The 14,169-nt window shown below is 52.1% G+C and overlaps 1 protein-coding gene across 1 annotated transcript; it reads right to left on the bottom strand.

The window, feature by feature from the left end:
- Window positions 1-7,308: 7,308 nt before the first annotated feature.
- Window positions 7,309-7,983, bottom strand: BHLHA9 (basic helix-loop-helix family member a9). The gene has a single exon (XM_014480349.2). The coding sequence runs from the start codon at window positions 7,981-7,983 to the stop codon at window positions 7,309-7,311; it is 675 nt and encodes a 224-aa protein (XP_014335835.2).
- Window positions 7,984-14,169: the final 6,186 nt, after the last annotated feature.

The raw sequence follows: 14,169 nt of genomic DNA, 5'->3' as shown, positions 1-14,169 counted from the left end.
TCCCGAGGGGTGGTAGAGGGGCTCTTAGGGAGGAGCGCTGGCCCTGTCTCATGGCCGTTAGGGCTTTTGTGAGGCGCTTTTAAAGAGCCAGCAAAGATCTTTCTGTTTCAGGAGCTCCTTAGGGCAGGTGCCAGCTTGAAGGGCCACGGTCTCGGCTGCTTGTCCCATCCTTCTTAGTTCTCTCACGTCTCCTCCCTCTGTTTCTGCCACCTTCTCTATTCTCTGCATCTCCTTCTACATCCCCAATCTCCTGGCTTACGTGGTCTTATAAGGTGGCCCAGAACCACCAGGGTTTGTGTGTGAATCTGGATGCTTGTCTGTGGTTTGGAGGAGGGCGTAGATCATGTGGGATTGGGGTGAGAAATTAGAGGTGAGAAGAGGTCTCAGAGGTTGTGGAGTTCATTTGAGATCAGAGGTTAGGAAACCGAAACCCAGGCTCATTTCAAACTGTATCCCAATTAGGCATCAATCCATCACATCCAGAAGCTGGTTTGGAGCAAGACGAGCCATTTTAGCAGAAAGAAGTAGCTTTGAATTGTGTATCACACTGGCTTCAGAAATGCTGCTTCCAGCAAGAGCCAAGACAAGGTGGAAGAGGGTGTGACGGGCAGAGAGTGGTGAGCTGGCCACAAAGGGGAAGAAGGGAAGGGGCAAGGGGAGTGAACTGGGCCCTTCTGCCCAGGAACTTCTAGAAACATGCTTTTAAAATAAGATACCTTCGGGAATTCCCTGGCAGTCCAGTGGTTAGGACTCCAAGCTCTCACTGCAGAGGGCCTGGGTTCAATCCCTGGTAGGGGAACTAAGATCCCACAAGCTTTGAGGCAGGGCCAAAAATAAAAAGACTAAAACAATTTTAAAAATAAGAGACCTTCTGCAGATGGTGGCTGTTTGGATGCCCGAGAGTCCTAGACTCTAAGTCAGTGTCCAGCTTGGCCAGAATTCCAAGTTACAATCTAGGAGCTCACTCTTGGTGGGGACGGCTCAGGCCCTATGGACCTACCACTAACCAGCCCAGCCAGGCCAGTTCCATAGCCAGCAGCCAAATCTGGCTATAGAGCCCCTGAAATGTGGCTCATCCACACTGAGACATGCCATACATATAAAACACACTGGATTTCCAACAGTACCAAAAAATTTAAAATATCTCATTAACACAGTGTATGTAGATTACACATTGAAATGATAATGTTTTGGCTATATTGAGTTACATAAACATTTAAAAAATTAATGTCACCTGTGTCCCTTTTCTCCTTTTAATATGCCTACCAGAAAATTTAAAACATGGCTTGCATTGCATTTCTATCCGGCAGCACTGGCCTGAAGGATGGAGGAAACCTGACATAAAGAAGCTTTTTTTTTTTTACTTAATAAAAACTGGAAGAAACAAGAAAGAGCCAGGAAGTCCCCAGGGTGACCCATGGTAGCAAGATTATCAGGCAAACTGGGGTTCCCGGACTAGGGAGCCGGCTTTGCGCTGCACTGTGAGATGCTGGGCTTGTGGCGCCATCTAGTGGTCTGGTGGTGATGAGGGGAAGGACCAGAGAGGAGCGTGGGGACTAGGGAGGAGGGGGAGAGGCGAGGACAAGGAGCTCCTGGTTTGGGCTCCGGGACTGGTGAGCCCAACGCAGCCAGCTGCTCCGGCTGCAGCCTGGTCCTGAACCCACCTGCAGGTGCGATCTCCCCTCCACCCCCACCCTCAACTGAAGTCTTCATTGGAAGCCCATGGGCCAGGTTCATTGGGCAAAGTGGGTTTGGTGCGCAACGTGTTTTTTTAAAAAAATCCACTTCACATAAAAACGGAGATTCCAGACTTTCAACGTGAAGATCTGGGAAGCCTGGGCCCACTTTCTGCAGAGCAGCCAGAAGCTAAGCCCACAGCAGCCTTTAGAAGGGAAGGCGCTGAGCTCCCCCTCCGACTCTGCCTTCACTCACGCCTGTGGGCCCCAGGTGGGGGTCTGCGCTATAAGCCCCTGTAGCTACACAGGTGGTATCGGCCTTTCTGTTCTGCTGTGGGGTGACCTCCCTGCTCCCTAGTATGTTTGCAGGTAACAAGAAAGTCATTCCCTTCTCTGTGCCCCCTCCCCGACGGTCTGTGAGGCTTGGGGAGCGGGCAGGTGTGCCCCCAGCTCCCTCTTCATGCGCTTGGCTCACAGTGACAGCTGACTGGAGGAACCAGAGGAAGATAAAGGCACCAATCAAGTGCCGAGGGTGTCCACACAGCTGCTAAACCCACCTCTACCTGCCTCAACCTGAGTGCATCCTGGGCTTTGAAGAATTCCGAGGTGGAAACAATGGTATGGAAAGTGGGCCTGGAGTGGGCAGAGACACAAACCTCAGAAGGTTAGGTCAGTTTGAGCCTAATGCAAGAAGAGGTTAAAAAAAAAAAAAAAAAGAAAGAAAGAAAAACCCTGTAACTGTGACCACAAGCCTTTTCATCCTCAGTATTGCACTGGGTATCTGGAAACCCTATGGGGCTGACAGGGTAGGCGTAATTAAGCAAATTCCACTTTTCACTGAGGTCTGCCTGGGCCCAGCTCCCCTGCTTCAGGCAGTCTTCTGGTGTCTACACACACATACACACGAGTGCAAAATGTGAGCAAAACCTGATGTCCAGTTTCACATCCAGTGAGGTATGTGTGTGCTAAGTTGCTTCAGTTGTGTCCGACTCTTTGCGACCCTATGGCAGGGACTGTAGCCCACCAGGCTCCTCTGTCCATGGGATTTTCCAGGCAAGAATACTGGAGTGGTTGCCATGGCCTCCTCCAGGAGATCTTCCTGACCCAAGGATCGAAACCGAGTCTCTTATGCCTCCTGCATTGGCAGGCGGGTTCTTTACCACTGTGCCACCCAGAGTCCCTCCAAAGGAATCCTTGCTGTCTATGCTCAAAACATTTCCCCACTCCTCTTTAGAACGTGCCCTAAGCAAACAAAACTTTCACTTTTAAAGACAATTATCAAGAGCCGAATGGATATTAACCCTGTTTACATCCCCGAAATTCTCTCCAGGTAGGTTCCTGCGCCCACCTGTTGGTCCACACTTATAAGCAGCAGGCACAGACCAGTTTGATCTGCTTTCCCTACTCATCATTGTTGGCATCCTGTTGCAAATACCTGAGTTTGCTTTGCCCAAGCCTCTCTGGTTAAGTATCTGTGTTGTTTCAAGCCTTTCACTGTTAGATACAGTGCCACTGGGACCTCCTTTTAAAAAAAAATGTTTTTTTCCTTTTGAATTACTTCCTTGGGGTATTTTTATTGTGATTTTGCCAAATTGTTCTCTACCAAAAAAAAGGAACAGATACACAACTGCTGCTGCTGCTGCTAAGTCGCTTCAGTCGTGTCTGACTCCGTGTGACCCCATAGATGGCAGCCCACTAGGCTCCTCTGTCCCTGGGATTCTCCAGGCAAGAACACTGGAGTGGGTTGCCATTTCCTTCTCCAATGCATGAAAGTGAAAAGTGAAAGTGAAGTCGTGCCCAACTCTTAGCGACCCCATGGACTGCAGCCTACCAGGCTCCTCCGTCCATGGGATTTTCCAGGCAAGAGTACTGAAGTGGGGTGCCTCTGTAAATGTGCCCCTTTCTCCACATCTCTGACAACATTTGGGTCTTACGATTGTTATTTACTTTTGCTGGCATGTCTCATTCATGATGCAAAAGTCCTATAATTGTTATTATTCTCTGCCCTTTTGAAGTGAACCCTTTCTCTCCTTTGAACACTACTCGAGTAATCTGTTGGGATTAACCTTATAGATACATAATTTCTGTCTTTAGGTATATCAGTCATTCTTATCTTTTGGCCATGATTTTTACAGCTCTGTCTTCTATGGGTGTCTTCTCTTTCCAGAACTTTCCTTTTTATATTCATTTAATACCTATCCTTGTACTATTTTCCATTACATTTGGATAAACCTATGTGGTCTTGGTTGATAACTTCCATGTCTTTAATAATAAGGGATGTAGCTTCTTTTCACCAGAGAAGGCAATGGCACCCCGCTCCAGTACTCTTGCCTGGAAAATCCCATGGACGGAGGGGCCTGGTAGGCTGCAGTCCATGGGGTCGCTAAGAGTCAGACATGACTGAGTGACTTCACTTTCACTTTTCACTTTCATGCATTGGAGAAGGAAATGGCGACCCACTCCAGTGTTCTTGCCTGGAGAATCCCAGGGACGGGGGAGCCTGGTGGGCTGCCGTCCATGGGGTCACACAGAATTGGACACGACTGAAGTGACTTAGCAGCAGCAGCTTCTTGTCACAGCAAATCAGTCATCTTGGAGAACGGATATGGTTTTAGGAAGCAAATAAAAAACTCAAGCAAGGGTTCCAGAAAACCTGCTGCTGCTGCTAAGTCGCTTCAGTTGTGTCCAACTCTGTGTGACCCCAGCCCACCAGGCTCCCTCGTCCCTGGGATTCTCCAGACAAGAACACTGGAGTGGGTTGCCATTTTCTTCTCCAATGAATGAAAGTGAAAAGTGAAAGTGAAGTCGCTCAGTCCCATCTGACTCTTCTCGACCCCATGGAGTGTAGCCTACCAGGCTCCTCCGCCCATGGGATTTTCCAGGCAAGAGTACTGGAGTGGGGTGCCATTGCCTTCTCCGCCAGAAAACCTGGAAGGCACATAATTAAAGGTATTCTGGTCTAGCACCCTTTAAAAAATCAGGGAGAGGAGGGGGTACCTATTAGGTCAATAGATACTCATATGCACACACAAAAATTCACATATCTACACATTTGCCTGGGAAATCCCATGGACGGAGGAGCCTGGTGGTCTGCAGTCCATGGGGTCGCTAAGAGTCGGACAGGACTGAGTGACTTCACTCTCACTTTTCACTTTTCTGCATTGGAGAAGGAAACGGCAACCCACTCCAGTGTTCTTGCCTGGAGAATCCCAGGGATGGGGGAGCCTCGTGGGCTGAGGTCTATGGGGTCACACAGAGTTGGACACGACTGAAGTGACTTACCAGACTTAGCAGCACACATTTCTGTAAACATGCCAGGCAAATACTTATTTATCATCTTGTAAATATGCAGATGTATGCCCTCAAACAGATAGCCCGGATGAAACAATGTTAATAACTAATGTGTTGCAGACTTTATAAAATACCTTCCCCTGCATTCTCTCCATTTAACAGCTCTACAAATAGAATTTGTCTTAATATTAAATAGCTTTCATGCAGTGAGTGATTTCGTAGGCCAGGCGCCATGCTAAGTGCCTTAAATGCATTCTCTCTTTTAGTCTGCAGAACAGCCTATGATATAAGGACTTATTTAGTCCATTATACCGGATGTAAACACCTAGGCTCAAAGCCCTTAGACGATTTGCCAAGGTCACTCAACTGATAAGGAGACAGTACTTCCACATCCTCAAACAGCCTTCAGAGTCTGCGGCACACTCCCCATTTCACCTGCAGGGGGCGCCCTCTCCCTTCCAGAGCTAAGCGTGCAAGCCAGGGAAGACCCCTCATTTCTTTTCATCCTGGAACTCCGTAAAGCAGGACTTGATGGTCATTTTTATCGTGTTTCCAGAGAATACAAACCTGAGGCTGAAGCAAGGTGGAAGCACTGTCCAGGCTTGTCTGTCAGAAAATTATAATATGCAAACACTACCAATTGTGGAACACCTTCTAATTGCCAGAAACTGTGCCTGATGAATGAAGGTTAATACAGCCATCCTGAGGTGGAGCCACATGTCAGAGGTGAACCCCTCCCCCACCGCCCCCGCCACAGCCTTAGAGAGGTTAAGTGGGCACACATGTATTAAGTGCAGAACAGAGCCTGGATCCCAGGACAGCCTGGCTCTTTGCTTTCTGCTGTCAGACCATGGTACTGCCTCTCCCTGACAGGCCACGCTCAGTGGGCAGGCCTGGGGCCAGGGCCCCACATTTTGCTCCTGGTGGGGCCCCAAGAGCCCACTGCCCCAGAGTCTAAGGCTTTTCATGATCTGTGACTTGGCCACCCGCCCTGTGAAATGTGGAGCCCTGGGGTCTGTGGGCCTGGGGACCGGATGCCAAGTGTGCCAGCCAGGGTCTCACTTGCAGAATTAGGATGATGAGCCTCATCCCAAGTGCTCTGGGGACCCCTCACTCCTCCCTGGGAGGCTATGGGCATCTCTCCACCATCTGTGGGGTCCCCCATTCTGAGCTGTGGAACTCCCCCTGCCCCCAACTCTCCAAGGAGACCAGCAAGCCCTCAGGCTTTCCCTGTCATATCTGGGTCCTCATAGTGAGTAGCACCAGCGATATGAGCCTGGTCAGTGAGGCTCAGTATGAGTGAGGCCGGACATGAGCTCAGAGTGCTCATCTTAGAGACAGAGCAGCTGTCCAGACTTCTCAAGGGGGCCAGCTGTCCCTCCCACTTCTGCAGCAGCCTTGGCCCAAGGCCCCACTTTCCTGCATTCCAAATCTGCCCCTCATCAGAGAGGCACAGTCCACACTCCCGCTCTTCCCCAGGAGCCTCATCTGCCCATTGCTTGGGGTACCAGCGGGATTTACTGATGCCCAAGTCCTTGGCCCTGCCCCCAGCTTCCTTCCCTGAGGCTGGCCCACAGTCTGCTCTCACTGCCATGCTCTCTGTAGCTCACAGCAGACAGCAGTTCTGACCACATCGTCAGCCTCCCAGTCTTGCTCCTCATCTCCAGATAACGTCCTCTCCCACAGGGCCCCTCACAGTGCTCAGTCACACCTGGGCTCTTGCAGGAACCAATGTCTCCTAGTACCTACCTGTGGGCTTCAGGCCAGGGGCCCATCATTCCAGGGTGAAGCCCCAAGCCTCTCGGGGTCTTCCTGCCACCCTGGGTTCCTGGGCCCCGTGGAGTCCTGCTAGCAGACAGAGATGACAGCTCCTCCTTTTTATTTGGCTGCATCTGATGGCCTCCCCCAGACCACAGACTTGGGGCATCAGCACAGGCAGGGGGAGGGGACCCACGCTGCATCATCCGACCCCATCAGTTACCACCCATACTCCCACATAAACCCCCCACTTTGTCCAAAGGTCTTCATTTCTAAATTTTTTTTTTTTTTTTTGTAAAGCAAGAGACAATAGGACTCAGAGGCACCGAGATGCAAAAGTCACTTTCCAAGGAGAGTTCAAGTCTAAAGGAAAGTGCCCAGAAGAATCCGGCTCCTGGCTGGGTTCGCGGGGTTCTAGGAGGTGCGGCCCAGTCTGCAGAGTTCCTTCCCACCGACAAAGCGCCTCCTTTCCCGTCAGGCTTCAGCCCATTCAGTTCTGCCAGGGATGGCTTTCTAATCTTCCCATTCTGTGGTCATCCTGCCGTTGGCTCCTTCCTGGCCCTTCAGTGCGCTCGGTGCCCGGTCAGTAGTGTTGGTGGCCCAGCCCGGGGCCCGCTCGCAGGAGGCCCCGCGGCCAGGCCGAGGGGGCCCCGAGACTTCGGCGCCAGCTTCCGGGGGAGGCCTGGGCCCAGCCCGGCAGTGCCTCGGCCACCGCCCTGGGCCGTCCCAGGGGTGTGTGCGGGTGGCACGAGGCGCAGCGCGGCGCGAAGGGCCCGGCGGGCGGCGGCGGCGCCGGCGGGCTGGAGCCCAGGTCCCCAGCGTCCCCGGCGCGCGCGGCCTGCCTGTGGCACTCCTGGTGCCCGCAGGGCCAGCGGGGCGCGGGGCTGGCGCGTAGCACGAGGGACAGCGCGGCGATGCGGTGGATGGCCCTGCGCAGCGTGGCGATCTTGGAGAGCCTCTTTCCGCCCAAGTCGTGCCGCAGCGCGCGGCGCAGCGCGTTGAAGGCCTCATTGTAGTCCAGGATGCGCCTGCGCTCGCGCACGTTGGCGGCCATGCGCCGCGCCTTGGACCGCACAGGCCGGCTGCGTTTTCTACTTCCGGCGACCTCCTCCGCCTCGCCCAGGCCTCGGGGGCCGCCGTTCTCTCTCAGCACCCCAAAATCCCTCTCGGCTTCCAGGCAAGAGTTCCCCAAGTCTTGAGGAGAGCCCTCAGCCCCCTTCAGGCCCCTGAGGCCTGGTCCTGGCGCGCCTCGATGCATGGCCTCCTCCCGGGCCTCGCTGCCCCGGCTCCGGCTCCCAAGGCTGACAGTCCGCCTTCTGAGCGTGCACTCCTACAGCCTGGACACTCCGGGACAGGCCCTCTCTAGCTGGGGCTTTATGGCACCACGTGGCTCTCCGCCCTCCTCATCCATCCATCTCCCTCCTCCTGCTTTATGACCTGCCTCCAGGTAGGTTGGTGAGGGAGGAACCCAGAGGGACGAAGCATGCAGATTCTTGTAGGAAGGGGCCAGGCGGGCAGCAGGACACGCCCAGGGCAGTGCTCCAGCCACGGGGAGACCTGGCCCGGCTTTACTCCAAGGCCTCTCTGGGGTGGCTGGGGTCCACATTTTTCGCCCTGAGTGCCAAATCTGGCCTGCGGGCAGGAGAGCTGATAGGCACACAGAAGGGGCCCAGGGGTAGTTGAGTGTGTTTAAAGAACCCTGAAAGTTTTGTCAAGGCCTGTGGGCAACCACAGGGCTGTCACAGAGGGTAGCATGACTGTTCCAGCAGGAGCCATAAGGGAGGGGGCAAATCAGAGACCACAGGGCCCTGCAGTTAAGATGGACCTGGAATTTCTGGCTCTTTCAGCTCCCAGAGTGAGGCTGGCTGGAATTCCGGGTTTGAGTTTTGCTTGGGCCTTATTCACCCTCTAGGTTTCCCAGGAGGTGCTAGTGATAAAGAATCTGCCTGCAATGCAGGAGACCCGTTTGATCAAACTCAAAATGCAGTTTGATCCTTGAGTCAGGAAGATCCCCTGGAGGAGGGCATGGCAACCCATTCCAGTGTTCTTGCCTGGAGAATCCCACGGACAGAGGAGCCTGGCAGGCTACAGTCCATAGCGTTGCAAAGACTGAAGTGACTTAGCACAGCACACACATACTCACCCCTTACATCTCTTTAGCTCTCTCTTCTGCAGGCAGAGCAGAGCTGAGTGCTAACTCAGAGGGTAATGGAGATTGTCTTGTGGTCCACTGGCTCCCCTTGTGGTATCCACCAGGGGCATCTTTTGGAGTCCAAAGTCATTGAGTAGCTCTGTCTCAGGACATAGCACTGCTGTGTTATGAACTCAGTTAACCCACCCACACCCCCAGGGATTTAAAATTTACATAGGGTCTCAGAAAAAGAATAACGCTTTAAGCCTAGAGAAAGATCCCACCACCACCACCACCGCCCAGTGGAATTTCAGGCATCCACAAGGAAGTTATATGGATCACCAAGGTCAATCTCATTCCCATTCACAATCCAGATGCCTCCAAATTGCCAAGACTGTGGTATCAGCTGGGATGGGTATGGAGTTCACACCCATCTTGCCAAAGAGCAGACCAATAACCCTGTTATTTCAAACTATGACCTGCTCTTTGGAGAAGAAAAATAAGGCTGTTCTTTTATTCTCTGTGTTGCCTACTAGTCTATAAGTACCCTACTGCTGCTCAGTCACTTCAGTCATGTCCGACTCTGTGCGACCCCATAGACGGCAGCCCACTAGCCTCCTCTGTCCCTGGGATTCTCCAGGCAATAACACTGGAGTGGGTTGCCATTTCCTTCTCCAATGCATAAAAGTGAAAGTGAAGTCGCTCAGTCGTGTCCGACTCTTAGTGACCCCATGGACTGCAGCCCACCAGGCTCCTCCACCCATGGGATTTTCCAGGCAAGAGTACTGGAGTGGGGTGCCATTGCCTTCTCTGCTAAGTACCCTAAGGACATTGTATTTCTCTATTCCCCAAACCTGAAGTATCTGTGAAATTTAAAAGTGAATGAAAGCAGCTAGGACTGGATGTTTTGTCCTCTAGATTCAGTGGTCTCCCACTGTCCTCAAAACACACAGAATCGTAGAGAAATGCAGACCTCAAGCAGGATTCGGCCCTAAGCATGGCCACAGGTGTCTTGGGTGCATCCAGGGTCTCATGGGTCTCAGTGTGGGAGGCAGGGAAAAAGGTCACAGCCCAGACAGAATGGTTCCCGAGAGTCACATTCCACAGCCACCTCTGCTCCCACCCTATCCTGTGTCCCTTAGCCCCCCAAGGCCACTCTAGAGAGAGCTGAACCACTTTCCAGCTCAGCGGTCTTGCCTAGCCCCTCAGAAAAGCCTGGCCCCAGGGCTCAAAGGCAGACAGATCAGGAAGCAGCAGGTGGACCTTTCAGTCCCAGAAGAGCCAGGGAGGGGGTGGTTTGTTGGCAAGGCAGGGAGACTTTTCCCTCCCCAACCACCCCCAGCCAACAGCTCCTTCCAAAACTTCCCCCTTCAAGGGCACAGTTGGACATATGAATGCATACTATAGACAGGCATGGTATTAAGTGTATTTTTTAACATACCTTAACTTAGTCTCATAGCAATCCTGTACAGATGGCTCTATTATTATAATAATACCCATTTTACAGATTGGAAACTGAGACTCTGAAAGTATGAAGTTATTTGCCCCAAGTCAAAGGACTAAGCTGCTGCCAAGCTCAGATTTCAAATCAGCCAGTGTGGTTCCTATTTGGAGACCAGGCTTTTAACCACTCTAGGCTGGGCCTGCATTCTGGGCTTCCCAACCAGCAGCCCCCACTGACCACCTGTAGGTGATAGAGGCCTTGCCTCTGCCCTTTGAAACAAGTCATTGAGATAGTCAAATAGTTTCAACCACCTGTGGGAAAAAAAGTGACGGATACAGAGAAAAGTGGGAAGGGGGAGGAACCTCCAAATGAAGAGAGACAAGCAGGGGAAAGGTAGAGAATATGGGCTGGAAGCTAGGAGCAATCCAGGGCGCCCAGCTGTGCCTGCCTCCTGGGCTGAGATTCGCTGCCTGGGAATCTCCTTGGCTAATTCTGTGTCCCCAGCTGAACTGATGGCTGCTGGACCCCAGGGGGAGCACCAGAGAGCAGAGGTGACAGGCCAGTGACTACCTGCCAGTCTGACCGTGGACTGCAGGTGAGCTGGGCAGGGGAGTCAGAAGTAGCCTGAGGGGACCCAAGAACAGCCCAAAGCAGCCTTGGTGCTGGAAAGGCCTCTCTCTACCGGAGTTCTGGACACAGTTCAGCGGCCTGCAGTTGGTCACCAGCCTCCACTGCTTTCGAATCTTTCCTTCTCTGGGAAGCCTGCCCTGAACCCTTCACTTCTGTGCATTACCCCATCTTAGAATTTGGCAGAACATGTCCATTTTCCCCTTCCTATTATTTTTTTTAATTCCCTGATGGCTCAGACTGTAAAGAATCTGCTCGCAATGCAGAAGACCCGGGTTCAGTCCTGGGTCAGGAAGATCCCCTGGATAAGGGAATGTCTACCCATTCCAGTATTGTAGCCTAGAGAATCCCATGGACAGAGAAGCTAGGCTGGCTACAGTCCATGGGGTCACAAAGAGTCAGACACAATTGAGCAACTAACACATTCACATTTTTCACTTCTTTTCATTGCACTTTTTTCCCTTCTTATTTTTTAAGTTAATTTTTTATTGAAGTATAGTTGATAGTTGATTTACAATGTGTTTCAGGTATACAGCATAGTGATTCATATATATATATATATATATACACACACACACACACACACACTTTTTCAGATTATCTTCTCTTATAGGTTATTATCGGAGAAGGCAATGGCACCCCACTCCAGTACTCTTGCCTGGAAAATCCCATGGACGGAGGAGCCTGGTGGGCTGCAGTCCATGGGGTCACTAAGAGTCGGACACGACTGAGCGACTTCACTTTCACTTTTCACTTTCAGGCATTGGAGAAGGAAATGGCAACCCACTCCAGTGTTCTTGCCTGGAGAATCCCAGGGACGGGAGAGCCTGGTGGGCTGCCGTCTATGGGGTCGCACAGAGTCGGACACAACTGAAGCGACTTAGCAGCAGCAGCAGCAGCATAGGTTATTGTAAGATATTGAGTATAGTTCCTTGTGCTGTGCAATAGGTCTTTGTTCGTTATCTACATATTGTAATTTAATGTTCATGTTGCATCTGTATCCAGGTGACTTCTGTATTCCCAGTTCCTAGCACACTGCCTGGTACAGGGTAGGTCCAAAGAAATGATTACTGAATGTTGAATAAGTGGTGCCTCCCTGATATTAAAATATTTGCAAAACTCTGGAAATTTCACAGTGGTCTGATCAAACAACCTCTGTATTCAAATCCAGTGAACATTTATTGAACATGCACCAAATACCAGGCCCAGTGCTACAGACTGTCACATGTGTTGACAGCCACGAACATGTGCATTAAATATATAGAAATTCTGTATTAAAATAGAGGGACGTAATCCTTGCAGCTGGAGAAGGCAATGGCACCCCACTCCAGTACTTTTGCCTGGAAAATCCCATGGACGGAGGAGCCTGGTAGGCTGCAGTCCACGGGGTCTCTAAGAGTCGGACAACACTGATCGACTTCACTTTCACTTTTCACTTTCCTGCATTGGAGAAGGAAATGGCAGCCCACTCCAGTGTTCTTGCCTGGAGAATCCCAGGGATGGGGGAGCCTGGTGGGCTGCCGTCTATGGGGTCGCACAGAGTCGGACACGACTGAAATGACTTAGCAGCAGCAGCAATCCTTGCAGCCAAAAAGAATGCCTAGGAATCCTCCACCGACCTCAGGGAAATTTGGAAGTTATCAAAGCTGTGTTCTCAAATGTGGCTGTAATGGCAGCAGCAGTCTAACTTCTGGGACCTCACCCCACATCTACTGAATACAAAATTCTGTGTTAAAAGCAAAGTGGTTCAAATGCTCAGAAATATATATATGCGTATTCACTCTTTCAGAATCTGGTCCAGTGGTTATTCAGTTTTACCTTGCTTAAGGAGAACTGACTTCAGGATTGTATACATAATACCTTATTTAAGGTTAAGTCTTTTTCAGAGATAATTTTGACTACACACAATTTGCTTCTTGCACATTAGCCTTAGAACATCCCCACCGATACTTTGGATGGAGGGAGAAAAAACAAAACAAAACAAAACCTCATGTCAGTAGACTGCGGGGGGCCTTAAACATAAAATAGTCATAGAAAATCAGCAAGGGAAGAAATGAGATGGAACCACAAATTTCTCTGCCGGCCCCCTACCATGAATCCTCAAATCCACAGGAAAGGGAGGTTAAGGAAAGCAAAGAAAATGTCCCAAGGGCCCAAGATGTCTGATGCTGGAGCGGGGCTGCCCTTGCACCCCTTCGCTAAAACAGTTCTGGCTTCTCCTTCCCGAGTGTCCTCCTTCTCCAGGCCGGGTCCCCACTCCCGACCCTTTCCCTGCACACTCTGGGCTCCAAATGAGTAATTCTGAGGTCACACTCTCCGGCCAAATGGCCGGAGCTCGCCAAGAGAAGCGCCCCCGCCCCACTCGGCCGCCTTTCCACGAATCCCGGGAATCCGGATGGACTCGGCGTGACGATCCCCGGCAGGGACCCCCCCCCGGGGCGTGCAGCTTGCAGCGGGGCTCGAGCCGGGCGGGGGGCGGGCCGACTTCAAAGGCGGGCGGCGGGGCAGGCATTTCCGCGGCACCTGCAGCGGCGGCCGGTCCTCCTTCCGCGCGCCCGGGATCCGCCCCCGCCGGGAGCGCCGCTTTCCCAGCCCCGCCGCCGGGAGGCGTGGCCGCGGCCGTGATTTAGGGCCGGGCGATTCCGCTGGCGGCCGCCAAGGTGCCAATTACTGCTCGGCCGGGCCTGGATTTCAAAAATTCCTGCTCTTCCCCTGGAAGTTTCGGCGTCGCTCCTCCGAGGGAAGACACAACTCCCACCTTGGAGAGAAAACCGGGATCCTGGGACGGGCTGTGCGGAGAAACCGAGCCCAGGGTGGTCCCGGGAGCCCCGTCATCCCAGGAGGCTGGGCTCTAGAAAGGCCGGTAGCCTCCATTCTCTCCCAGGCCGGGGCCCTCAGCGGTTCAACTTAGAGGTGAACTTGGCTTGGGGGGAATTTGGAATCCGGAGGATTTGGGCTCAGTTTCAGGCTCTACCCCTTCATTCAACAACAAAAAAAATGAGTTGATATCTTCCTAGTCTAGATACCCGTGCAGCATAGTGAATGAAACAGAAAACACCTCCTGTGAACAGTGTGGAGGACGGATCTAACGCAGACTCCATTTAAGAGAATACTTAACTGTAGGGACTTCCCTGGTGGTTCAGTGGTTAAGACTCCGCGCTTCCAACACAGGGGGACTCAGGTTCAATCACTGGTCAAGGAACTAGATCCTGCGTGCCACAGCTAAGACCTGGAGCCGTCAA

This window comes from Bos mutus, chromosome 19 (genome assembly GCF_027580195.1).
Source record: "Bos mutus isolate GX-2022 chromosome 19, NWIPB_WYAK_1.1, whole genome shotgun sequence".
Taxonomy (NCBI): Eukaryota; Metazoa; Chordata; class Mammalia; order Artiodactyla; family Bovidae; genus Bos; species Bos mutus.
This window is presented reverse-complemented; position numbering and strand designations above follow the sequence as displayed.

Bases quoted from the DNA above. Each gene is read 5' to 3' on its own strand.
- BHLHA9 (XM_014480349.2), bottom strand. From the start codon at position 7,983: ATGCATCGAGGCGCGCCAGGACCAGGCCTCAGGGGCCTGAAGGGGGCT.